Source organism: Penicillium samsonianum (genome assembly GCF_028829775.1).
Source record: "Penicillium samsonianum strain IBT 33392 chromosome Unknown utg000005l_segment0_segment0, whole genome shotgun sequence".
Taxonomy (NCBI): domain Eukaryota; kingdom Fungi; phylum Ascomycota; class Eurotiomycetes; order Eurotiales; family Aspergillaceae; genus Penicillium; species Penicillium samsonianum.
Window position 1 is genome coordinate 3,600,671 of NW_026643263.1, and position 25,026 is coordinate 3,625,696.

The window sequence follows — 25,026 nt, forward strand, 5'->3', positions numbered from 1 at the left end:
GCGGACTGGATCGATTGTTAAAGAGGTGTTGTTTTCGGTGCTTACTGCCCGCTTCGGGTGTGATGCAGAACTAAGGATCAGACTGCGTTGATCGAGGGTGTGCAGTCGGTGCGAGGGCTGATGCTTTCGGGCAGATCCGGGAGGACGTAGAAAGGACACGCCTTGTTGGGGTAGATGTTGTTCCTGGCGGATCATATGCCGCGGCTTTGGCGTTTCTCGTTCTCGAGGCTCACGCCGGGTTATCAGAACATTTTGGGTGATTTGCTGTACTGGGCGGGCTTTAAATCCGTGGAGGCGGATATATTGACGGAAGCATGGCTGTGAGATTGGGTATGGGCTGTCCAGCACATCAGTGGCTGTCAGATATAGTGCTGGGCTAGCGCTAGGCTCGTGATTGCATGTGTTTCTGCCGAGGGCGAGAGTGCGGTTCAAGGGAAAGAGTTATTCTAACAACCGGGTGGGCACAACTGATCTTATGTTGGAATTGAGAGAGTGGATATAGTTTTAAGAAAGAAACTAAGCTATGGATACTGTGTGTCTTGTGCCATTACGGCAATACTGCGTACAACATACACGATTATACAGACGCTGAGGCTATACGGGTTATATGCCAACTGGCCTTATGACCTCACGGGCATGTCAATGATGAGTTGATGACTCGCCGAGTCTGCCAGTTACCATACCGTATTCTGGTATTTTACCCGATTACACCCGGCACCAGAGCCCCTTTTGTATCTTCACACCTCTATACCAGTTCTCTCTCTACGCTTCTTTTTTTAGACTCAATTGCTATTCTCAATTACAATTGCAACTTCTGGCATAACTATTATCCCCAACTCCCATACCAATGGCCTGGATAGCTCGAGGCAAGGAAAAACGCGTAACGGCTGCACCCTGAATCGAGCTTGTGTGGGTCCCGCCAAGCTGCGATCAGCCGAAATTGCTAGAAAATCGAATTTCCGGGATATATGCGAAGAGCCTCTAGTTAGCCCGTTTGGGATACTTTAATTTGCCCGTGAAAATTTTTTCTGGAGGTAGGTCTGCCTATATAAGGGTCTCCAACCCCCGTTCAAAAGGGAGGGAAGACTTGATTGACAGTTTACCGCGTTACGCTGAATGTTCTGTAATCTCCTTTAGGGCAATCCAGAAAGACACGGTTTTCAGTGCGATAATCGGGTTATGGCGGGTCGGAAATCCAGTCTAAGTGGACCTGTGAAAAGCAAGGACACGACAACCCGGTTTTTGTTTCTTTTTTTTCCCTATCTTTTTTTTCCCTGTCTTTTTTCTATCTTCCGATTTCACCCCTGCCATAAATTTATATAAGAATCGAACCTCACCTGCAGGTCCGATGCATGGGTTTTGCGTCCCTCGGCATGCCATAGGCAGGAGACCGAAGCTGTTCGGGGTACCGGGTCCGCCCATAATTACGTATTTCCCAAATGTGACCACTCGGTGAGGTGGATTCCCGAGGGACGAAGGGGGAGACACTATCCACCTCATCCACATTATCTATCTCCTTTCAACCGATGGTTGCCCAGTGAATCCGTAGTTGGTGGACCTGCAATCCGAGTCGGGCCGGTTTGGGCGACGCCGGGAACAAATCCAAGAAACACTACGGACCGGAGAGGATTATGATTGGTTGATAGAAGCGTATTGGTGGGTCGATCCACTGGATTGGAACATGCTTAAGATCCACTGCAAGGGCAAAATTGGGATTTATTTTATATTATTTTATCTTTTCTTTTTTTGTTTTTATTATCTTCATCTCGTAATTTTATTCTACCCCTTTGTTCAGCTTCTAATTCTACGATTGACATACGTATATCAAAAATGTATCAGAGGCACTATGTAAGATCCCCTACAAAGTGAAGGGTCATCTTTTTCCATGCAGGGGACATTCTGATAGATAGTCTGGGACCCATAAACCCTCCACGAATAACAACCAGTGGACCCAGTTGGAGCAATACCCGACTGATCCCGACAGGTAGCAATACACGGTAAAGAATAAGGAAAAGAAACAAGAGCAAAACAGAGCAATACCACCCCCAGCATTCCCAAATAGTGTGATTTGCGTATGAAATACTCCGGAGTCCACGCACAACCTAGGGCTTTTTTTTACCTTACACATACACTAAGACCGACTAGGAGGCGGACGGGCGAAAATTTGGCCGTAGAGTATTTATGTCCTAGTGAGTGCCGTCTCCCGTAGTTTCCCAGCTTTTTCTCCCTGAAAAGTCCATCTCTCTCCTCTTTCTTTCTTTCTCCTCTCTTCCACCCACCCTATAATTCTATAAACCATCATCACAATGGCCGCCACTCGTGTCTTCACCTCCCGCATGGCCTCCGTCATGGCCCAGACCTCCAAGGTCGCCCGCCCTGCTGCTCGCTTCCAGCTCAACGCTGCCACCAAGCGCACCTTCACCCAGAAGGCCCCCGCCTTCGGTGCCCCCAAGCGCATCCAGTCTCCCACTCTCCTCCAGGCCAAGGCCTTCCAGACTGCCGCCCGCCGCCAGTACTCCTCCGAGGTCGCCTCCGCCATGGTTGAGGTCTCCAAGAACATCGGTATGGGTTCCGCCGCCATCGGTCTCGGTGGTGCCGGTATCGGTATCGGTCTCGTCTTCGCCGCTCTCCTCATGAGTGTCTCCCGCAACCCTGCCCTCCGTGGCCAGCTCTTCTCCTACGCCATTCTCGGCTTTGCCTTCGTCGAGGCCATGGGTCTCTTCGATCTCATGGTTGCCATGATGTGCAAGTACGTCTAAATTATCTACAACTCGGGTTTTCGGATTCTTGGAAAAATGTCATCAAAACAAGGATTTTGGGTTTTTGAGAGAATCTCTTTTTCTGCCGGGGAGGGTATTTGGTCGTGATGTATTACCATGTACTACTTTCAGCGTCATCTACAACACTTTTTCTTTCTGTACATATAGAGTCCTACATGGCCCATCGACCATCCAACCTATCAAAGAGCCAAACGAAAAAAACTCTGTGTGTTGCGTCTGACGGCCGTATAATATCCTCTTTCTCCCTTCTTCCTAGATTTTCACCTTCCCCACGGGGGCGAATGGTTGAAAAATGCACGTATGGGGGCTTCACGAGCTACTTTGCTCGAAAGCTCAGAACTCCACGTAGACAAGCTACAAAGCTATAACCCGGGGTGAAAATCCTAGCTCGATCTTCAAAATAAACAGCTCCTGCTTTGTTTTTGGGCGCTTGTTTTATCCCCGTTCTAGCGGATGTTGCTACGGGTCCTACACAGTATTTGACCCGCTCTTCAACGAGCAACTACGCCACAACTACCACCAATTGGCCTACAATAGACGGTGAGAGTAAACTAGAGATGGATAATAAGACTATCGAGCTACTTTATAGCAAATCATCGGTGCTGGTGGGCCTCAATTGAGAGCTGGACACCCTCGACGGAAAATTCTTAGCTCCCGGGCCTCGGGAACGGCTTTCCCGTAGTCAGCTGACTCAGCTTGTGACATCAGCCTCGGGATTCCAGAGCTGCCACGAGGTCGAGTTTCTGCATGCAGCATGCAGGACTTGAAGAGCGAAGTAAGTCATATTGCATTGTAAGCTAGGTGCCTTATGAATTTACTCTGGATTTACTCTGGCTTGAGGTTGAGGCATTGAATGCTCTGATGTTCGGCAACTTCCCCGTTTATATCCACGAACCCGGTCTAGTCCGCTTTCGGTTAGTGACAATATCAAGGAGTATATCTCAGTGACTTTGAACAATATCTAATGGATCTTTCTTTCTGGTGAGTTTATGTAGATATCTATATTTGGACGTGTCTCCAACGCCCAACATATCAAACATTGTCCAAATTCAGCAATATATATAATGTCTTTAGGCTTGGTTTTCAAGGGTTCATCCAATATATACATCGGAGACTACCAAACCATATCAGCTATGAAATTTCCTTTTTAATTTCTTTTTTAGTTGAACCTGATACAGCAAATTTAAGAATAGAGCCCATAGTAATCACCGAAGGGACCTATCACTGCAAAGAACTCGACGAAGCTGGATGAGCAATGCACGTGCCAAGTAGAAACGCGACTCATCGCGTCCATACACCCTGGCAACATCATAACACTCCAGTTGAAAGGAACAAAAAGCTCAAGTGCATCAAAAAATATGCTCCATATTGAATGATATAAAAAATCAACTTGCTACCAGAAAGATTCACAAAGAATATCACAAAATTCGACTCCAGACATGCCATAATCGCTCGATGAAACTGATGAAACGCCGATGGGGAATATGTATCACCAGGACTCGACAGAAGAAAAACCCGAAGTGTAAGCGCACCAAAGCAAACCAAAAAAAAAACAACAACAACAAAGAAGAGAACAGACACACCAGCTAGAAGATTTCCAGATCCTCAAACTCAACCACCAACCCATCCGCCGAACCCGTCGGCAAAGAGGCATCCAGCGTCATACCATGCATAGCATCCCACATAGTCCCACCACGCGACATCCCCATCGGCCGACTCGCATAAACCCCAACATGCACAAACTTATCCTCAACCCCATAAAAGAACCACGTCACCTCGCGCAACTTCTTCCACGAATTCCCCACCGCACCAGGCGACCCAGCGAACGGCGTCGCCGACGGAACCTGGTACCAAATCCACAGCGCATGGCCAACACGCTCAAGCTTGATACGCAGCGAGTGGATCGCCAGTCCGGCCTGAGCCGACTGCGCCAGCGGCGACAAACACCAGTCCGCACCATCTGCCGTCGCGCTCACCGACGACGCGTTCACAGTCCCCGACGAAAACTCCATTCCGGCTTTCACCCATTTGCAGGGTGAGCGCGGGGCGTTGCGGAATCCCGGCGGTCCGTCGACTTCGGAGGAGAGGGATTGAGGTGCTGCGCCGGCGAATATCACTAGTCCGCCTTGGTCCCATTCCATTTCCCAGTCTGCGCTCACGGTCACTTCCGCTACGACGAATGCGTGGCGGAGGGATGTGAAGACGATTGGGGCTGTAGAGGTTTCGCCGTTAGGGGGTTTGCGCCATAGGTCTGTGTTTGGGCCCGCTCGGAGTGTGAAGTATTCCATGCATTGGGGTAGTTCGAATGTCGGTGGGAGGTTTAGGGCCGTGAAGGTTGATCCATCTGGAGGCATGTTTTTTGGATTTTTTTTGGATTTTGAGATTCTTGAATTGGGGCTCCACGCGCTCTTAATAAGTGAAAGAGAAGGCAAACAATTGTAGTCACACTGTGTGGTTTCTCGAAAATGGGAGTACCACGGATAGTTGATACACTTAAGTCCTTCGGCAATGACGCTGGGGTCACAACATTTGCCTCTAAAGTTTAAGCAGGTGCACTAATCCGAAGCAAATCATGCACGATGAGTATAAGGCCAACGATACAAAAGAATTGTTGGGGTATGATGTAGTCGAGAACTGGGATAGGCCGAATGCGGGTTGGGCCAGACCTGGAAATGGGAACACCGAAAAAAAGCAAAAGGAAAGTAAAGAAAAAGAAAAAGAGAAAAGAAGATGAGCAAATTAATTATTATGGCTTGAACTACGGAGTACGTAGTACTTATATAGTGAGAACAAGTGGCGGCTTGCTTCCCCCTAATGGATCTCAGAGGACGATCTTCTCAGGTTCCGCTGGGGATGACCCTATCAGGGAAGCAGACCCAGAGTACTGGAGACTCAAACCGAGCTGTTGGGCTCACTGAGGCGCTAGAGCCATGTTCTTTATGGTCAATTTCTTTGAGGATGGCCCTCGAGAAGCGTGCTTGCATTGCTTCGGCTACAGATGGGCTGCGGGCCAGTTCGCAAGTGGCGGGTCACCATGCATCTGCGGAGGACCCATCACGATGTGACGGAGCTTCTAAGAGGAGAATTAAAGGTCCCTTTAGGCCCAAAAGGACCCAAGGGGGCGCACAAAACAAGGAATAGGGCGAATGTGTGCAGTTGACACTAATCAGAGCTGAATGAAAGAACACGCAGTTGGAAATGTTTCATATCCACACCCCGGTGGCAAGAGAGAGATTATACTTCAACATATCGAGGATCGATCGGAACAATGCAGGACGCATGAACTGGGTGGAACTCAGATTCGGCGGGAGCTGAGAATTGCCTGGGATCTTCCCTGGTCGGTGGTTTGACGGCTTACAGGAAAATATAGGCAAATAGGCTTCGGTTTTTTTTATTTTATTGCTCTCTGCAGACTCAGCCACTCGGTTTCGCTCTCCACTTATGGGGTGTTCTGCACGAGGCTGAAGAGGGTAATCGTGGATGTTTCATGGGGAATCCTGGTGGATTAGATGTAAGATGTAAGATATAATGTAAGATATAATAAGATGTACTATAAGAATCCTCTGCCGAAATGGTTAAAACGCTCTCTCCCCCCACACCTAGTCTTCTCGCTCTCCCCTCTATACCTATATCTCTATTGTTCACCTACTCCGTCCTATTTCGTGCAAAATGAAGTAAAATCTACAGATCAGCTGACATGTTTCTTTTTATAGACTGCCAAGGCTTTAGCTTGTGATCGACTTTCTTTCTCTGTTTTCCAAGTCATTTAACGGTGATGTGTTGGCATATTCGGGCGCAACTTCACTGGGTTCTTACATCTTTCTCTGCCTAACGTCAAATACAACATACAAAGTACATTTTCTCCGCCCATTTTCCTCTTGAATTCCAAATCTCAAAGACTTCAGCGCCCCGCGCTAATATGCACCGATGTACTCCGTACTCCGTAGCCGAATATGCACGGGGCGAAGTGCAGGTCCCAAAAAGGGGGCCAAAAACCGAAAACCCCCCCAAATTCAGCAAGGCGAAGTCAACTCGTATTTTGTTTTGAAGCTCTCTGCCTTTTCGAGGCTAAGTATAAGCTTCGGGCCAATCAAATCCGCCCCATCGACTTCTTGGCTTCGTATTTGAAGACCCTTAAGCCTCAATCCAAGCTAGTGCACCCCGTATGGAGAATTTGCTTGAGCCCCCTGATCCGTTTGCATATGTACTTAAATGCCGTCCATTTCGTAAACACTGGGGAACTTCTTAGATTCCTCAGAACTAAGCAGACCAAATTGCAAAAAATGGCGCCTCGACGCGGCGGTGGAGGCTATTCCTCAAGCTACTATCGCGACGACAATCCATGGAGCGAGACAGTCTGGCTGTCACTGGATTACTACTACCGGGACGGATACAAGACTTTCTTTCTCACCCAATTTGCCTTTGATATCCTCTCCCTTCTCGCGTTCGTCGCCTTCCTCATCTGGGCATGCACGATCAGGAATCGCAGTCTCCCGATGAAGGGACTTATTTGCGCCCTGACTTCCTTTATATGGTATGTGGAAAGACCTGAGCTAAAATAAACAATTCGCTAACCCGTGGGTCACTCGCTAGCTCCCAAATTAACATCGTCGCATGGGAAGCCCTCTATGTCGCCGAGGCGGAGGTGACGAAGTACTATTTGATCAGCCTGATGCTCTGGGACTTCTTCAAATTCGTTGCGATCTGTCTCACCTTTTATGTCTTCTGGAATCTCATCCATCGCTTCCTGGGCCTTATTAGAGCCTCCGGCAAGCCGCATGTGGCAGTGACCATCATCCATTATATCTCCCTTGCGATTATCTTCCTGGTCTCTCTTGCCGAATGGGGCATGTCTGTCGCTTCTTACGTGAGAAGTGTGACTTCCACATACGATGACGATATGCAGTGGATCTGGACACAGTTGATTGCTGCGGAATATATCGTCTATTGGGTGCTGTCCACTGAGATACTCGCTTGGGGGATCTTCGTGGCTATCAAGGCTCGCAGCAATTCTTTTGTGTCGAAGGTGAGTCCTACCCCAATACATATGTACTTTCTATACATAGCACAACAACTAACTGGCCATTTTCAGATGCCCGCTATGGCATTCATCACCGCCGCCATCTCCTGGTGCGCAGTGTCTTCCGCCCTGGCCATCATTTACATTCGCTATAGCCTAATGCCTACCTATGATGGTCTACCGATATACCTAAACGCCGCCGAAGGCATTATACAGTTCGTTCTCTGGGTCGGCACTTACACTGGCATTCTCCTGTGCTGTGCGAAATGGCGCAACCTCGGCGACGAGCAGAAGTATCCGGCACCTCAGTTCCAGCCTCAGTACCCTCCCGCTCAATTCCAACCCCAGTACCTTGCTCAATCCCCCGAAGGACAATACCCTCCGGTTCAACAGCAGCCATATGGCGTTGCTCCTTACCTGGATCATTCGGCACAGCCTCAGTCTCACCCGCACCATCAACCGCACCACGTCTCGCCTCAGTAAGGTTGAAGTTAAGATCGGATTCTGTTGAGATGTACTGGTTGATTTCACCATGTTTTTGATATTGTGAGAGTTTCCATTCACAGTGATACTCTCTTTTAATGTATATGCCGACTGTTTAATGTTGATACCCAAATGACGCGAATAATAGCAATGTGATCCTTTTTCTTATGAACTATCATACAAACCATATTTCCAGTATACCTCAAATAATACTCTAGAAACTCAAAAACACATGAAACCCAAAAAAAGAAACCCATAAAATGCAAAGAAGCAAGTAGACAAAACGTCTTGGCAAGAGACCAGGCGGTGGCGCGAACCCGCGATAACATCATCTTCATTTTCGCCGTCAAGCTTTCTCTCGATCAACAACTCCCCTCTCACCTCTCACGCAAGCGAAAAAAAATGGTCTGCTCAAAATGCCAAAAGAAGCTCAAAGCCACCGAGCTCGCCACGCCCGGCGTCAAGCGCAAGAACGACATGTACTACGGCTCGCCGTCTAGTACACTCGGTGGCGGCGCAGACAAAGGAAAGACGAAGTCGACGTTAGGCGCCACGGGAATCGGAAAGGTATGTGTTAAATTTTGCCGGTCGATACTATGGATTAAAACAAATTATTATTTTGGATGAGTTTTTATACTGACATCTCCTCCCAGAGCAAACTCCTCAGCGCGAAAGCGAAGAATCCTTATGCGGCTTATGCTTCGTCTTGTGATAACTGCAAGGTGAAGACGGAGCAGGGGAAGAAGTTTTGCCAGCGGTGCGCTTATCAGCGGAATGGTATGTTGCTCTATTCTTTTTCCTTGGCTTGTTCGTTGCAAATGGAATGCTGATATTGATACTATATGTAGCCTGTGCCATGTGCGGCAAGAATCTGGCGGGGAAGTCGGCCAAGGACCAGCCTATTGTTCAGGGACAGAAGTTCAACATGGCATGAGATGCTTGCGGGTTAGATCTAGACGGTTGTGCCTTTTACTTTTTTTACTTTGTTTCACTCTACATGGCATGGCGTTTTTGGAGGCGTTGATGATACCGCGGAATCGAATATTAATATCAACATCAACATTGAAATGAAATGAAATTGATTTGACAGTGTAGGAAAATTCTAGTTATACATGGCATGCGCAATAAGAGTATATGCAATGCGCCACCAATGGTGCGCTATAGTATCGGAACAAGTATGCCTTTTCATCTCTGAAGAACTTTGAACCTCGCGTTCTCCTTCTCACCCAGCTCCCCTCAGCTGCTTCCCGGTATTCGACTCTTACCGGTCGGCCAGCATGTTCTTGATGTTGCTGTAGTATTGCGTGTTCAGGTATTGCGCGAGCTCCTCCTTGGCGAGCCACTTGAAGTCCTTGAGGTCCTGGGTGTTGACGGACAGATCGGCTTGGCCGGCCATCATACGAGACTTCAAGAAGAAGATCTTGCTTCCGGGAACTTCGACCTCGGTTGCGCTGTCTGCCTTCTTCGAGCGGCGCGGGTTGAAGGAGTGCCATCCGACCGGGTGGAAGCCGACCATCCAGGTGTTCATGTTGACACCGGCGGACTGGGAGAGGGTACGTTCAGCAGCCTAGGAGGGGAAAGTATGTTAGTATAATTTCCAGACTCAAAGTGGTTCGAACACAAGTTATAGCACTCACCAAGCGAAGGGTCTCGCCCGTCTCCACCGGCGAGCTGGGGAACTTCCAGTGTCCCTCCTTAGACTGAACAAGGAGGTAGAGAGTGCGGGAAAGCAAACGATCGAGGCTCTTTTGGTCGTTCTTCTTGTCTGCCTCCGTGATCCGAGGGTACGGCCGAGGGATTTCCTCCTTTTTGCTAGTATCTTGGGAAGTCGCATTGGCAGTGGATTCTGCGTCCTGGACAAGAGCCTCAACCTGGTGTTCAGGTTCAGACTCCTGTGCGCCTAGCAGGAGCTCATCGTTCCATGCATCGCTGTCGTACGCGTTGTAACTTCCGATGTCACGCGCGGCAGTCCGGCGTTCCTGGATCTTCCTCTTCCAGTCTTCGTCGGCTGGTGTTCCACGCTTGAAGTAGAAATATTTCGTAAAGGGGAGGGCCAGACGCTCGTTCAGACGCTTCTGGTAGAAAAAGAACGCTTTCTCGAACGGTTCGAGTTCACGGGTGATTTGGGGAGGGCGGGAGAGGACTACACCCGCGTTGATGATGTAGGCTGGCTTCACAGCGGGGTCAGACGCTGTTGATGCGGATGTCGATTCGATCGCTGGTGCTGCGGAGGAATAGCTGCGGCGGCCAAAGGTCTCTTGACAGCTTCTGCAGACGCCGGAGTCGATTATTGATGGCCCTGCGCGCGGAGTCAGTATTTGGACCTAAATAATCCGGGCAAAAACTTCAATTGGACATACGCAGTAGCGAGGCTACGCGCCGTGCACCATTAGATCCTGACGACATGTTCAAGGGTGGAATGGCAATGTGTTTGGGGCTGATCGGTGTCTTGTCTCCCCGAGAAAAAGATCCAACCAGGTCACGTTGTCGCCAGGCCCGATTAGGTTTAGTCACCGCCCGGGGGTTTAAATTTCAAAAATCGACTTTCTCTTTTCTTCTCTTCTCCAAGCATCTCTTATCATCACTGCGTCCAGTTCTCTACGGCCGGTTGATCATTTAAAGGTGCTCAGAGTGAGCTCCTCCTGAGATCGCGGCCAATTTTCGCTAGCGGTACCTTCTTTCAAAATCAAGGCGTACTGTTAGATAGCTGCCGCGAACATCCCATTTAGTCTTATGGTTATGTGCTTCAAATAGAAATCCATTTTTACCATTTTTTTACCTTTTTACCTTAACTTTTCTCTCTTCTCTCTAGTCCGTCTCTCTTCTCGGCAAGCATTCTCTTCCCTCAAGACCATGAATCACCACCTGCCCTCAAACCTCCACCAGCAGCTCTTCCTGCTTTGGTGGTTCCCTTCTTAGTTGTACCATCCTCTCCTGTGTACCAAACACCCGCAGTATGTTCCCGTAGGTATGCCAGAAGGTATCTCCGAGACGGGGCAGTAATTTACCCTGGTTGACCAAGCGAGTGATACGCCCGGAACCAGTGTCGGCTAGGGATGTGCCCGCTCGAGCAATCTGAGATGGTTGAATCGTCGGAATGGTCTCAGTGTCAACATCAAAAAAGTTGCTGAATTCACTTTTAGGATAATTCTGACTATTGCTAGGCTGTGCCATGATACTGGCAACCAAACTGGGTGCCGTGTTCGTCTGTGGTCCGGGTTTGACGGTCGGCTGTGAAGGGCTGCGCTGTATATCGCCTGCCAGTTTGATGAAGGCCATGGCGGCAAGCATGCTATCGTATCCTGCCTCGTGGGTGCGCTTACGGAACTTGTACTTCGCAAAGCGAGGGTCGATCTCTGCGAAATGGTTAGTTGTGCTCGCTTGCTGTCAAGGATATAACTCATGTCCTACCTATCTTGGGGCTTTCTATTCCAGCTAAAGTTGTGTTGAGCTCTTCGAGCGAAGACATTGGGTTTAGAGAGCCGCAGTCATGGGTGGCCATGTACTTGGTATCGGCTAGCATGGGGAATAGATCGTGGATGACGGTCTGGAACTCGGCGAGGGTATTCGGCAACGGACCCAGGAAGCATCTGTGGAAGAAGAGCAAATCACAGAACATGTTGTGGCCGACTAGAACCGGTCTGTTCTCCTTAAGCCGGTGCTTCACTTTGTCTGACAACTGCTCGATCTCGAACGTCGGCTGCTCGATTATCTTCATCAGAGGTTGGAAAGCGTCTGGTTCGAGTTCTTCCAGGCTTCCACCAACAAGTGCTTCAGCGATCCAGCGGAACCCGATATGCTTCCGGACTCGTTCCTTTTTGACCTTCAATTTCGTTTCGAAGGTGGATTGCTCATTGCACGGGTCCCGCAATTCGATCTGGACGAACGTTGACGCACCCCGCGACGTTAAGTTGGGGTATTCGTTGCTGATAAGGTGGTGTATCAGCCATTTCTGCATGCTGGTCAACCCGGTAGGTATGGGGCCTGGAATAAGCTGCACACTGCTGGGTGGCGGGATGTTGAGCCACTCACGGCGTTTCTATACATGTCAATTGATTTGGTCAGATCAACGTTTGATATAACGTCTTACCTCGCCCTGGGCCAGCCACTCATTGACACTGATCCGAACGGCTTCAAGGAACTCCAGAGATTCATGATCGTCTTTTTTAATATCCGCAACTTGGACGGGATTCCGCGAGTAACATTTCTCTGTAGCTCTTTTGATTGCCAGCTTTTCTTCCTCTCGAGACAGGTATCGGACACCGAAGGTGCACATGTGGTCAATGCTGAAGTGGTTCGCAAGCAAGAATTCCATTGCTGTCCAGGAAGATGTTAGTGTTATACTCAACATTCGTCGTAGATATCGGACATACAGCGGCTTCCGAATGTCCAGTCCCGATTCACATCCATCTCATGCTGAGTGATTGGACTCAGATTTATGTTGTATGGTTTCAGGGTGTAGGTAGCTGTAGGTAGTTAGCGATATAACGTCTTAAATTAGAGTTAATTGCGTACCATTTTCCTTGTCTTCATGACAAGTTGTCAGCCCAACTTGGAGAATCTGGTACCGCTCTGCGGCCGCCTTGGCTTCCACATATCGTTCCTGCACAGTCTGGGCCTGAGATTGTGGGGTACTTGGTTTGAAAACCACACCAGAGAGCTCGAAGTCTACGGACACGAAGCAGCTGGTGGAGATATCGTTGAGGATGGAGGGGAAACAATCGGGGAAGGTGACAGCTGTGATATCCATCTTGGTTCGAAGTTGAGGACAGCATGAAAGTATGAGCTTAGTGAATGAAGATAAAAGGCGAAAAGGGGAGAGTTGTTGATTGGCTTTGTTGAAGTCCGGATTGCTGCAAGCTGAAAGGAGAGTAGTATGCGTTGGGAAGGCAGGTATCCGAGTTTAATTGATCAGAAAGAGTCTTGCTCTGCGCGGAAGTTTTTGAAAGGGTGATCTGACGCAAAACTGAGAGCTTGAAAGTTTGCTGGTCTACTTGGCTGTCAAGTCTCATAGATCAGAGTTGAGATAGAAGGAAAGTAAGAAGCAGAAAGAGAGCCGAGGGAATAGTGATACAATAGAAGATCTCAAAGCTTTTAAATGCCACCAAGCCCTGGAAGATTACCACTGACTTACTTCTCTAAAGATGTTGTAATAGATATCTTTTGTCAATAAATTCTTAGCAAGTCCCAAAAGTACATTCTCTATTGCTTCAGAAATACAGCATATAGCTTCACAAGATGCAAGATCTATATTAGCCCTGAGATTTTTCTCAGTTACGAGTATATAAATAACCGAGGCAACATTCCGGTGATGTTTTTTTATTGCCCCAATGTCCAATTGGAATAGCACAGGCTGTTACCCTTGTAAATCGCCCCTTGTGATGCATTAACCGAACGAAACATTTGGGAGAGTGGCCTAGAGTGGTCAATTTCCAGGGCGAAGCACATCTTCTCCTGTCTAGGGACCAGTCAATGTATAATCAAGTACAAATTAGGAAGTGGTAGAATCTGAAGCTAGTATAAACATGAGATGTCGGATAGATCTCACAGGCCAGTCCCGTGACCGACCCCGGACTTGGACGAGCCGAGGGAAAACGAGAGAGCCGATCATAGCCCCGACACGCTTCATTTCCAAGATTGAATGGTTTCCCTTTTATAATTACTCTCTTTACTACTTTTTGAAGCAAATAAAGATTGCTTTTTGATATCCCGGCTTTCGCAATGGCTAACGGACCCCCCATGTCGTCTCACTCTCACGCCCCATCCTCAGCTTCCCCCACAAAGTTGTGCTCCAAGACATACAAGAAAGCCTCCCAACTTTACCTCACACGGCGCTTACCAGAAGCCCTCGCAAATCTTCAACCGATTATTACGCCTTCAGCACCAGAGGACCAGCACACAAATGGCGACAGCTCAACACCGGTTGCGCCGATCGCCACAGCCGCCGGCACGTGGAGGATCAAGGTGTGGAACCTCTACATCACCCTCCTCAGCGCAATAGTCGATCTCGGCGCAGAGGAGGGAAAGAAGCAATTTGGCCTGAAGGAGTGGAAATCAATTGCCTCGCAAGTTAGAGAAGGTGCAATTTGGGAAACTGTGGTCGAGGTCGGGTACCAAGGCCACGAGGGTTCGGTGGATGCCGAAGTGGTCTACAACCTGTTAGTATTCGGCTTCACCCCACTGGCCCAAATTGATCTACTAACAACGTGACGATAGTGCTACCCTCCTTCTAACGCACTCCTCTTCGCAATCCTTGAACCAACAGCGCCTTGAGACTTACCTCTCCTCCTATGGACAACCCAACCTCGACCTTACGGATCGTCTCCAGGATGCATCTGATGTTTACGAGCAACGCCCTCTGCGTACGACAAGCGGAGCCGATACCCCGAAAGATCTAACCGCTAGAGTAAAGATCATCGAGCTCTTTACTTTGCACGTCCTCCCCCGCAATGATGAGTGGGAATACTCGACCGAATTCGTCAATTTGAGCGAAGTCCTCGACGAAGAACGCAAAGATCTCTTCCTACAGACTCTCGAGGGCCTGAAGGAAGAGAAGGAGCGGGGTGAAATGCGCGCAGTCGAATTACAGCGAGCCAAAGATGCAGAGCTTGAACAGCAACGGGAGGATGAACGTCGCGAAGCCGAAGAAGCAGCGGCAGCCGCTGCGCGACTACAGTCCAATGGGCATAAGCGCAGTACCAGCGAAGTCGACTACGGGATTGAGAAAAACCGCTCACAAGCTTCTCCCAAAGGCAAAGGAGCTAGGCCATCGACAGACAAGTCACCAAATGGCAAGTCACGAACTTCTCTTTCATCGTCTGGCTCCAAAAATGTCAAGAAGCAGGACAAGGTCGAACCACGTGGTCGCTCAAGTCAGGCCGTGGCCACTGGACTGCGCAACATCTTCCGTCACATTATCCGGACTGTGTCTGGGAATCCCATGTCAATAGTGCGCACCCTACTTTTCGTGATCGGTATTTTGATGGCGATGAGCCGGCAGGGTGTGCGTGATCGCATCCGACGGGTGACAGACGGCGCTTGGCAGAAGGTCAAAGCTACGGCCGGAATGGGAGTCAAAGTGAGCTATATTTGAGATATAGGCCACTTCGGTCTCTGCGCACATTGCATGGTTATCATGTACATTTTTTCTTGATCAAGTTGGCCCCCAGTGTTCCTGGGGGTTGTTTTGCATACATGTTTCTTTTGTGATTCCCTTTGTGATTCTCTATGTTCATGTATTCTATGCATACATATCATATTGCCACCAGGTGTGGTTGAATTTATTCTTATTAAAGTCCGACTTTTCGTTTGTTTCAGCCAGCAATTCTCAAAGGCAACCTTCGTAAAGTGCCTTTGCTTATTGTCCAGTACGTTCATTCCATTGCCGATCAAAGACGGTAAGAGATCGCTGAGCTGTGAAATATTTGCATTAGCTTGTTTTCTACATGAGATATCCAATATATTCCCAAATAAGAGACTTGGATACTCACCCGAAGGAACAACATCCAAAGCCTTAATGGAGACATTAAGAGGCTGATTGAGCATATAAACAGCAGCCTCAGCAACATCATTCGCAAGAAGCGGCCTAACAACACCACCATCAGCAAATCTCCTCAACCGGATAGAGTAAACTGCAAAGTAAAAACTCACGTATATCCGTCCAAAAACTCATCATATTGCGACTGGTCATGTCCAACCCTTTGAGCATGGAAATGTCCCGCAACAACACCAGGCCTCAACGCCAACACCCGGATATTAGTCCCATTCAACTCATTCCGCAACGAGTTAGTGAAAGCCTCTTGCGCCGCTTTGTTAGAATGGTAGACTGCTTCGCCTGTAAAAGGTGGTACTTCTAGGCCAGTGACCGAGGTGACGTTTATGATCGTCCCCGCTTTGCGCGAGAGCATACTGCGGTTTAGCACAGAGTGAGCCACATACATTGGGCCGTTGACGTTTGTTGAGATCATTGTTTGGATGTCTGATATTTTGAGGTTGTGGAAGGCGTTTGGTGCGCCGATGGCGAGTCCGGCCTTGGGGTTTGTTAGTGGATGTCCATAAAACCTTGGAAGAGTTTGATAATGGGGGGTTTAGACTGGGTTTTAGCGTACGTTGTTGATGAGGATGTCGATGCCACCGAGTTCTTTGACTGATGAATCGACGGCTGCATCGACTTCCTCGTAGTTTCCTACATCGGCTGTTCGGTAGATCACTCTAATCTGAGGGTATTGTTTGCTTAACTCGTCTGTGAGTTTGGCTAGTTTGTCCTGGGTATCATGTATGTTAGTTCCTATGTTCGAGGGTCCTTGGTGGCCAGTGGGGTGTGACACTTACCTCGGAGCGAGAGAGAAGAATCAAATTTGCACCGGCTTTGGCTAGGGCCCTTGCTGTTGCTTCACCGATGCCCATTGAGGCGCCGGTCTATAGAAGTAGTTCAATATATGAATTGGGTCGTGATGGCGGTCCACTTACAAGGAGGGCAGTTTGTCCGCTTAGAGTCATTTTGACGGATGCAGTTATATCAAAGCTTCTGTAACAGAGAATAAAGGAAGAAATAGGGTTAATATGTTGTAGAACTTGGATATTTCGTCTCCTTAGATTATAAATCAATTGTATCTGCAGATGGACGTCATCCAGAGGGAGCTCGGGAGTATACCGGACCCACTTACCTCCAGGGCTCCTCTTTAGGCATAAATATCCGCACTAATACCACATCACTCTGGCGATCATATTCTATGATCATAATGGGGCAGATCATGGAAATATTGGCGGGAATAACAGCTGGACCTATGTTGGAAGCTGCCCTGGGTCTGGCTATCTAAGGATTGAGTTGGGGTGGACAAATTGTGCATCGCTGCTGTCACAAAGCTGAACTTGTAGACCATTCTGGTGGTCTAATCCTCAACCTGCTTTGCAATAGTGGCGTCAGTTTGAGCACAAGATGCAGTCCAACCTGTGCTGATATCTATATTGTCTTCGCCTAAGGGAGATAGATAACACGACTTTCTAGAGGCTGGAGAATGAAGAACACACACTCTTCGTAACAAGGAGGAGGCCATAAAAGCCCAAACAAAGAAGAGTGGACAATACACAATGCATTTGTCGCCATGATTACATAGTGTTTTGGTTCATGGGAAACTGTAGATGCTCATGTTTCGCTATAAATACGGCATGCATCCCGCGCATGAACACACCCTTGTAAACTTCCGTCTTGCTGGATTTCATCAAAGAGAAAGAAAGAAATATTTTTTTAACTCCCAGAGATACCCTGGTTGACGAACCCTTACAGAATAAAGGCCAAGAAGCATGTTTTCAAGGCTGAAATTGAAGAGGAGGATGACAAGAAACATGATCTCAAGGATGCACTCGAAGAGGACGGCAAGGAACACGCCATCAAGGATGAAATCAGAGAGGAGGCATTGGAATATCATGACCATCCCCAGGATAAGGTACTTGAACTCGATGACCAAACAGAAGAAGAGGCACTTGAGGCTCGAGAATTATCTTTGAGTTCAGGGTCTTCGTCTCGTTTCACTGCTCCATCAGCAGAGCAGCGCGTTCTGCCATGTCAACGGTGCTTTCGACGCATGAAAAAACATCCAAGCCATGTTTGTACCATTCAACCAGGTTATTCTAGATGTGACTATTGTCGTTTAAGTCACAGACTTTGCTTAAAGGTGAGTGAATAGTGAATCTGCTAAACAGGTTGATCTGACAATATTTCTGTAGTTGCCATATGCAATCCAGGCAGATGCTACCAGAGCATTCTCTGTGCGCTCCGCGAGACGAAGAGCTGCTCTTATTAATAAAATCCGACAGCGGATGGAACGTGATGCTGTTCAACGTAGGAAAGGCGAATCGAATTATGGACATTCTGATGAAGTCACTGCACCGCTATGCCCTCCCTCTTATCATAGTCCGATGACAAATGATCTGAGAGACCATGGTATGCAGTCAATCGAGGCTGCTCGTGATGAAGTCCAGGCTGTGTTGGATCGTACTCAATGGGAGTTCAAAAAACTTACTGAGCGGTTGGCTGAGCTACAGACTGAGCCAGAGACCAAGGAGGAACGAAAGGATTTGTCTGCTTGGCTGTAGAAGCTTCTTCATGTTGTCACTTTTGTGTGGAACTTTCATTGGGATTTTATTTCTTGTCTACGCCAGTCCATGATCTTTGAAGTTTGATGAGCTTTTGCTAGAAGTGGTTCATATCTTGGGCAAGGTTGTCTCTCTACTTCACAATAGAATGATAGTGTCTTGACAAAACGCGCGTACAATCTTGACAATTGAATTAGATTGTACAAATGTAGTTAGCTGGCTGGCTCTACCTCTTACAAGTCTAATTTTAGACCCAGGTATTCACGGAATAAGTCTAACATGCATATGTTTCGTTACCAAAAGAAAGAAAAAAACAATCTAAGACTCGGTCCAAAGAGCAGCCATTGCCACATAGGAAGGAAAACCAAATAATCTATTCTAAACGGGTATCAAACAGTCGTATGCTCATGACCACGTCCAGCGTGATCTTCACGTGAATCCTCAGCCATACCAATCTCAATATCATCGCGTGTACTGTCATCCAAATCCTCTTTCTCAACGATTCTAGCATGCCACCACCGGAACATTTGAACGAAGAAATGCGCCACGCAAATCTGCTCCGTGGTATAGAGCAGCACCGGCACCGATGTCTTCGCTTTTATGAAAAGATCAACCGGCTGCCACATTGCGTAGAGCAGCGGGATACCGAGTGCGGTGCTCTTCGCCGGCCCGCAAAAGCACACTGCAATAGTTTCCTCCGGAGTCATGCGCTTGAAGATGGGCTTGGACCAGCGCCGGGAGCTGAAAATCCGCGGTGGTCTAGAGCAGAAGAAGCACACTGCCGTTAAAGTGATGTAGAGTATGATGTTGAAAAGAACCACGAAGGCTATGCTCTGCGCGGAAAGGGTTTGAAGGGCTCCTGTTGCGAAGCAGGAGGAAAATGTGGCCCTGATATTTAGGATGTTGGGTTAGAAAGAGGAAGAAAAAAAGGGACCAAGGCTTTCGTATAGAAAGCTAGTTGTACTCACCAAATCAACAATAACAAGCAGACAGTAGCCAGCTTAGGCAGCTTGGTCTTCTGCATGACCCACGCAGTGCGATCAGGCCAAGTCCACCTCACCAGCTGCCCAATAAACAGCGGCAGTAGGACACTGAGTCCCAGTTGCTGAAAAACCTCCTTATACATACTCCCCAAATCCCCACCCCCATACCGCCAGGGATCAAACTCCACCATCTTGGGCATCAACGCAATAGTCCAAGCAGCCGTAACAAATGGGCCGAGAATATTAGCCAACAAGACCTCCACCAAAGCAGCGGCATCATCTCCGCCCGCAGACCTCGTCATAACAACATTTGACGCAATCGTCGTCGGAATACAAGCAGTAAAGATATACCCGGCCAGCACAGCGCGATCAATCTTGCCCCCGGATCCGCAGCGAGGATAATATGCACGATGGCCAGCACCAGTGCGGGGATAAACAGAAACGAAATCACCTGCACGATCAAGTGAAGGCGCCAATTCAGGACGTGCGAGATAAGCTTCTGGCGCGGGATACTCAGGCCTGAGATTAGGAAGATTATCGCGATCACGCCGTACATGATGCTATACTCGGAGCGGATGGTGCCGCCGTGCTTGGCCACGTTCGGGAAGCAATATGCGAGGGCGCACACGATACCGATCCCGATTAGGAGCCATTGGTGGAGGATTAGACTTGCGATGCATTTCAGGGCTCGCTGCCACCGCGGCTGGGCGGTGTCCCGGGCTGCTTCCATTTTTTTGTTGTTTACTCTAGGAATGAGGACATGGATATTGTACTCCCATGGATAATTTGGCCTCTAGAAGGTGAGTTGATCTTGTAGGGGTATGTAGGGGATATGTAGGGGTAGTTGAAAATTGCGTAATCGGCGTTAGTCCGATCCATCGGAGTCGATAGCGCGTACTTTGTACAGGAGTCGCATCATCTATTTGAAGCTATACGTTGTATAACTACAATGTACATTGTAGGATCCATCATCATGGATATGTGTATCTTTTGCATCTTCGCATATCAAACATCAAATCTGGAAATACAGAATGGGGTCGCCGAAATCGGGTAGCCGATGTTATCAATCGGCTCAAATGATACCGAATGCGATAGGCGATGCATGTGAAGGTACTTTGAGTCAAAATCTTGAAACATATAGCATGCCGACACTATTGATCTCATATCTTGCACACGTTGTTCTCCGTGCAGCGAGGTAGATCTCTTGTCGATAGAATGCAAGGTTCCATAGGGCAACTAGAAATTCGGTAAAACGTTCACCCGACAGCATGACGGCTCTATCAACGTCACCACCATCTGCCCAGATGTGCATTCTATAATAATCTACAAACCCCGGACTATAAAGACACCTTTAGCCAAGCCTACAGCAAGCCCCATGCTCAACCTTCGAATACTTTAATTGTCCATCTGACTCAGAACGTCCCATGACCTTTCTGAATATGGACCTCAGCTGAGAGGAGCTCTAGCGTTGGCCCGAGATCACCCGCAAATAGCCAGCGGATTTCGCTACTTTCCTCCGAAGTTCAAGTCGGAACTGTTCAAATCTGCGGAGTAATTTAGATCCCTGGAAAGATTAGGGGTTTCTAGAATGGTGTAGTCTAAGGGTATGGTTGCGTGTAGGATAATGTACATGTAGTTGGAAAAGGCACGGGCATTTTAAACGTGTCATTTTACATTGTACAATCTAATCTGAAAATAAAGTATACAATCACAAGCTGCAAAAACTATGACGACAATTTGGAAAAGGCATGTGAAATCAGATCATTGGAGATCTGGGGTGATTCATTCCGCTGGATAGAGAGCCGCCCTGGTTACCGAAGGCCTCGGGATTGTGTTGGTGGCTCTACACGTACTCGGTACAGATAGAACTTAATTATTATATAGAGACCTCCCTCGGCAAGTCATTTAGTCTACTATCTCTTTTTTCCTTCTTCTTCTTCTTCTCTGTTCTTCTCATTTGTGCGAGGTCATATACACTTCCGTTCGTCCAGCTTCCTCCGCTTCCCCGTCATAGCTCCCCACAAAGTCTGGCACACTGCCGCCACTCCGCCTCGTGAATCATATACCCTTGGAACTTCGGTTCTCTTTTTTTTTTTTGAAGGATTAAAGATCTTTGGAATTGATCTCTTGATTTTCCTCAGACCCTCCAGATATACCATCTTTACCAATTGCAGGTTGTTTCTGCTTATTCTCCGGGATTGTATACTTCCGCTTCTCCGCAATTTCGGCTTTCCCTTGCGACAATCGGAAGATCTGCGTAACTCGATTTCCGAGACGGCCAATTGAAGAATTTCTGTGAAATCTTCGTGAACAAAAGTGCACATTCTCTGCATATATATCAACACAAATTGAAAACAATGTCCGCCAAAACTGCCAATCAGCGCACATCGCCCGCGGTCAACTTGATCGGTAGAGTAGACTCCCCCTTTTGGGATGGTGTACAGCTATTAACTTTTGCTGATTAGCTGGTGGTGGTGCCGGTATGATGGAGGCCCTCGTGTGCCATCCGCTAGACACAATCAAGGTCCGCATGCAGCTTTCAAGGAGAGCCACAGCACCTGGGGTGAGTTCGAGAACATGCCATTTGACGGTTGAAGCCATTGCTAACCATGTTCGCTGGATCAGGCTAAGCCACGCGGGTTCGTGGCCACCGGTGCTCAAATCAGTGCAAGGAGACCGCTCTGGGTCTGTACAAGGGTCTTGGTGCCGTGCTGGGTGGTATCATCCCGAAGATGGCCATTCGATTCACCTCATACGAGTCATATAAGGGCATGCTGGCCGATAAGCAGACAGGCGCCGTGACTAGCAAAGCCACTTTCCTGGGTATGTGAAGAGTTGAACAAGCCTCAAGATGCCCAACAGGAAAGCTAACAATCCCCACAGCTGGTCTCGCTGCCGGTGTTACCGAAGCCGTAGCCATCGTCCAACCCCATGGAAGTCATCAAAATTCGTCTGCAGGCTCAGCACCACAGTCTGGCTGACCCCTGGATACCCCGAAGTACCGCAGCGCCCCACACGCGCTTTTCACCGTGATCAAGGAAGAAGGCTTCAGCGTCCTGTACCGCGGTGTCTCTCTGACAGCCCTCCGACAAGGAACCAATCAGGCCGCCAACTTCACCGCATACACGGAACTGAAGGCTGCCCTGCAGCGTTGGCAACCCGACTACAGCAACAGCCAGCTGCCCGCTTACCAGACCACCATGATTGGTCTGATCTCCGGTGCTGTCGGCCCCTTCTCGAACGCTCCCATCGACACCATCAAGACCCGCCTCCAGAAGACCCGTGCTGAGCCCGGTCAATCCGCTGTCTCCCGTATCATGGTGATTGCCAAGGATATGTTCAAGACGGAGGGTACTCGCCGCTTTCTACAAGGGTATCACCCCCGTGTGATGCGTGTTGCTCCCTGGCCAGGCTGTCACTTTCACCGTGTATGAGTTCCTCAAGGGTAAACTGGAGGGCTCTAACTGGGCTTTCGTTGGTGGCAAGTTCGAGGAGTAAATGTGCCAAATTTCTTGTTTTTTTGGAAGCATTGTGATACCTGATCTGGCATGGTGGGAGTTACATTCCCTCTGTTTCGCGCATTGGACTGTCTCGGACAGAGCTCTAGAATTGCAAGCCGGTTGAAACGGCTCTTTTTTTTGTAAATATTTTGTGCTTTGCGGTTAGTTCTTTTCTATACCACTTTGTCTGGTGCGCTTTGTCTGGTGCATCTTGAGCTGAAATAGAGAATGTTCAAAAAACTCTTGAAGACTCGTTCACAAAGTGTAGTAGTTGGATGTTTAGGGTCTGTCCGTCAATGACCCAGTGGTTGTAGATACACCAAGTCAACGATGCTTGTGCAACGATCACACAAGAACATATTCCTACCGAGTTAGGATAATGACAGAATTGTCTCTTTTCTGTGATATAGACGTGTTAGATGTAGAAAGGTCAAAACAAAGCCAGCCCTACTTACGGCTGACATGCCATCGGCCCTCATTCACCGCTCCCCCTCTCCCATCATAAACAACCAACCAACCCAGCTGCATCCTCAAGTGCAGCATCATGCAGTCAGGAATTACAGGTAAGACACTCGAATACACTTGATCTTGAACTTCGAACAAGACCCCATTGACCAACACTAACAACCAGACCAGTCTCCGCAGAGCTGCACGTCGCATTCACCCGCTTCAACTCCGACACCCTCAACCTTCTGTCTGCCGGTAACCATCACAGCAGAGACCTTAACACCCACTGGCCCCCATTTCCTTCCAGGGTAACCCTCGGAAAACGCCTTCTTTTCAGCCTCCCCCCAGCTGCCCTCCGTCCTCCAGCCTAAAACCCCCATCTACCTCCTCCTCCGGCGCCCATCGGATACCTCACCCGCCGCACTCATCGCTTTGACCTACATCCCGTCCAATGCGCCCGTGCGAGCAAAGACACTCTTTGCCTCGACTCGTTCCGTCACTGACCGCGAGCTGGGCACCGAGAAGTTCGCTTCTACCGTCTTTTGCTACTGAGGAAGACGAGGTTCTGGGCCAGGATGCATGGCGCGAGCGTGATGGCGAGGGCCCCAATGCTATCTCTCCGTGAAGATATGATGGGCGAGAAGGAGAGGGAGCTGGAGGCTGTTCGTAAGGCTGGAGGCTGAGTGCGCCCGGAATGGCACCCCCGGGAGGGCATTGGCATTGGCGCACTTTTGGACCTGGATCTGGATCTGGGATGAGGGTTTCTATGCCGGTTGATGAGGGCGCTAGGTCTGCGCTGAGGGATCTACGGGATGGTGGGTTAGTACAACTGGTGAGTTATTACCTCCCTGGCTTGTTGTCATCCTTTGAGGGCTGGTCCGGGTCGAGGACTAACTTCAAGAAGACGGTTGATATCCCCACGTAGAAGATCGTCTTAGCCGACTCCCAGTCTGGAGTCGAGGGCGAACTCTGTCGCTCACACACATTTCCTCCACTTCGCCGCGTTATTCTTTCTATCATTACCCCGGATCCGATGTCGTGATCTTCGTGTACACTTGTCCCACTGGATCTTCAATCAAGGAGCGTATGATGCACGCCAGCTCGCGGGAGAAATGCTATCACGGTTGCTGAGCAGGGAAGGATCAAGATCGAGAAAAAATTATGCGTGCCCCGTGTTATGGATGGTCGTAATTGTTTGGTCGTTTGGATGCTTACAAATAGTAGATTGAGGCCTCTCTGGTCCTGACGAGATCACCGGAGATCGTTTGCAGAGAGGAAGTCACCCCGCCACGAGACCAGGGTCCTACGCGAGGATTCGCCAGACCTCGTCGCCCCGGCCGGTAAATCGCTATTGTATAGTATAGACCTATGTTCTTGATGAGGCCAGGAAACTCTTGAGCCCTCAGCGGGCATCGATCCGATAGCTTCCGCAAGTAAATATAGCAGCACTGTGCTAGACTATCGCCAGGTTATTGTCTAAAACTTGGTAATTGCTTTTCCTGATGAGATGACCAAAGGTAGAATCGGGTCTGGGGCAGAATATTAATCAGATCCTCAGATACCATCTCTGAAGAGCACATATTCCACAGAGAACCCGTGCTAGATCTTTTATCCTTCCTGGATGACTGTGGCCCTGGCCAGACTGAAGGGCCTGTGGGTCAGTTTTCCAATGCGTGCAATATAACAGACTTAATTATTGCTTGGTGTAGGTTTTATGA

At 48.7% G+C, this 25,026-nt stretch overlaps 13 protein-coding genes across 13 annotated transcripts; 8 read left to right on the forward strand and 5 right to left on the reverse strand.

The window, feature by feature from the left end:
- Positions 1-2,306: 2,306 nt before the first annotated feature.
- Positions 2,307-2,759, forward strand: N7471_010260 (ATP synthase subunit C family protein; the record flags this gene model as incomplete). The annotated part of the gene is made up of 1 exon (XM_057282979.1): positions 2,307-2,759. The coding sequence occupies one exon, from the start codon at positions 2,307-2,309 to the stop codon at positions 2,757-2,759; it is 453 nt and encodes a 150-aa protein (XP_057133862.1).
- A 1,607-nt stretch (positions 2,760-4,366) lies between these two features.
- N7471_010261 (uncharacterized protein) lies at positions 4,367-5,134 on the reverse strand (the record flags this gene model as incomplete). Its single annotated transcript, XM_057282980.1, has 1 exon — positions 4,367-5,134. The coding sequence occupies one exon, from the start codon at positions 5,132-5,134 to the stop codon at positions 4,367-4,369; it is 768 nt and encodes a 255-aa protein (XP_057133863.1).
- Positions 5,135-7,063: 1,929 nt separating this feature from the next.
- N7471_010262 (uncharacterized protein) lies at positions 7,064-8,283 on the forward strand (the record flags this gene model as incomplete). Its single annotated transcript, XM_057282981.1, has 3 exons — positions 7,064-7,314; positions 7,374-7,806; positions 7,873-8,283. 3 exons carry the CDS (start codon positions 7,064-7,066, stop codon positions 8,281-8,283), a joined length of 1,095 nt encoding a protein of 364 aa, XP_057133864.1.
- Positions 8,284-8,685: 402 nt separating this feature from the next.
- On the forward strand, positions 8,686-9,217 carry N7471_010263 (cysteine-rich PDZ-binding protein; the record flags this gene model as incomplete). Its single annotated transcript, XM_057282982.1, has 3 exons — positions 8,686-8,850; positions 8,937-9,060; positions 9,132-9,217. The coding sequence occupies 3 exons, from the start codon at positions 8,686-8,688 to the stop codon at positions 9,215-9,217; spliced, it is 375 nt and encodes a 124-aa protein (XP_057133865.1).
- Positions 9,218-9,339: 122 nt separating this feature from the next.
- Positions 9,340-10,718, reverse strand: N7471_010264 (mitochondrial 54S ribosomal protein mL46). Its single transcript, XM_057282983.1, has 3 exons — positions 10,644-10,718; positions 9,921-10,582; positions 9,340-9,850 (listed from the first exon to the last, which is right to left on the reverse strand). Exons 1-3 carry the CDS (start codon positions 10,687-10,689, stop codon positions 9,545-9,547), a joined length of 1,014 nt encoding a protein of 337 aa, XP_057133866.1. The 5' UTR covers positions 10,690-10,718; the 3' UTR covers positions 9,340-9,544.
- A 436-nt stretch (positions 10,719-11,154) lies between these two features.
- On the reverse strand, positions 11,155-13,033 carry N7471_010265 (CAF1 family ribonuclease; the record flags this gene model as incomplete). Its single annotated transcript, XM_057282984.1, has 5 exons — positions 11,155-11,639; positions 11,695-12,322; positions 12,374-12,600; positions 12,657-12,749; positions 12,799-13,033. The coding sequence occupies 5 exons, from the start codon at positions 13,031-13,033 to the stop codon at positions 11,155-11,157; spliced, it is 1,668 nt and encodes a 555-aa protein (XP_057133867.1).
- Positions 13,034-14,004: 971 nt separating this feature from the next.
- On the forward strand, positions 14,005-15,376 carry N7471_010266 (peroxin-26 Pex26-Penicillium chrysogenum; the record flags this gene model as incomplete). Its single annotated transcript, XM_057282985.1, has 2 exons — positions 14,005-14,441; positions 14,500-15,376. 2 exons carry the CDS (start codon positions 14,005-14,007, stop codon positions 15,374-15,376), a joined length of 1,314 nt encoding a protein of 437 aa, XP_057133868.1.
- Positions 15,377-15,640: 264 nt separating this feature from the next.
- Positions 15,641-16,782, reverse strand: N7471_010267 (SDR family oxidoreductase; the record flags this gene model as incomplete). The annotated part of the gene is made up of 6 exons (XM_057282986.1): positions 15,641-15,696; positions 15,774-15,868; positions 15,934-16,313; positions 16,392-16,547; positions 16,615-16,701; positions 16,753-16,782. The coding sequence occupies 6 exons, from the start codon at positions 16,780-16,782 to the stop codon at positions 15,641-15,643; spliced, it is 804 nt and encodes a 267-aa protein (XP_057133869.1).
- A 669-nt stretch (positions 16,783-17,451) lies between these two features.
- On the forward strand, positions 17,452-18,378 carry N7471_010268 (uncharacterized protein; the record flags this gene model as incomplete). Its single annotated transcript, XM_057282987.1, has 3 exons — positions 17,452-17,478; positions 17,544-17,957; positions 18,010-18,378. The coding sequence occupies 3 exons, from the start codon at positions 17,452-17,454 to the stop codon at positions 18,376-18,378; spliced, it is 810 nt and encodes a 269-aa protein (XP_057133870.1).
- A 389-nt stretch (positions 18,379-18,767) lies between these two features.
- Positions 18,768-20,091, reverse strand: N7471_010269 (bile acid:sodium symporter family protein; the record flags this gene model as incomplete). Its single annotated transcript, XM_057282988.1, has 3 exons — positions 18,768-19,266; positions 19,347-19,812; positions 19,875-20,091. 3 exons carry the CDS (start codon positions 20,089-20,091, stop codon positions 18,768-18,770), a joined length of 1,182 nt encoding a protein of 393 aa, XP_057133871.1.
- A 1,251-nt stretch (positions 20,092-21,342) lies between these two features.
- Positions 21,343-22,859, forward strand: N7471_010270 (uncharacterized protein; the record flags this gene model as incomplete). The annotated part of the gene is given in 6 exon segments (XM_057282989.1): positions 21,343-21,770; positions 21,827-22,014; positions 22,028-22,184; positions 22,245-22,332; positions 22,369-22,789; positions 22,806-22,859. The coding sequence occupies 6 exon segments, from the start codon at positions 21,719-21,721 to the stop codon at positions 22,857-22,859; spliced, it is 960 nt and encodes a 319-aa protein (XP_057133872.1). The 5' UTR covers positions 21,343-21,718.
- A 546-nt stretch (positions 22,860-23,405) lies between these two features.
- Positions 23,406-23,860, forward strand: N7471_010271 (uncharacterized protein; the record flags this gene model as incomplete). The annotated part of the gene is made up of 3 exons (XM_057282990.1): positions 23,406-23,424; positions 23,498-23,563; positions 23,646-23,860. The coding sequence occupies 3 exons, from the start codon at positions 23,406-23,408 to the stop codon at positions 23,858-23,860; spliced, it is 300 nt and encodes a 99-aa protein (XP_057133873.1).
- Positions 23,861-23,883: 23 nt separating this feature from the next.
- On the forward strand, positions 23,884-23,973 carry N7471_010272 (uncharacterized protein; the record flags this gene model as incomplete). Its single annotated transcript, XM_057282991.1, has 1 exon — positions 23,884-23,973. A coding segment is annotated over one exon (90 nt), but the record flags the coding sequence as incomplete, so codon positions are not given.
- Positions 23,974-25,026: the final 1,053 nt, after the last annotated feature.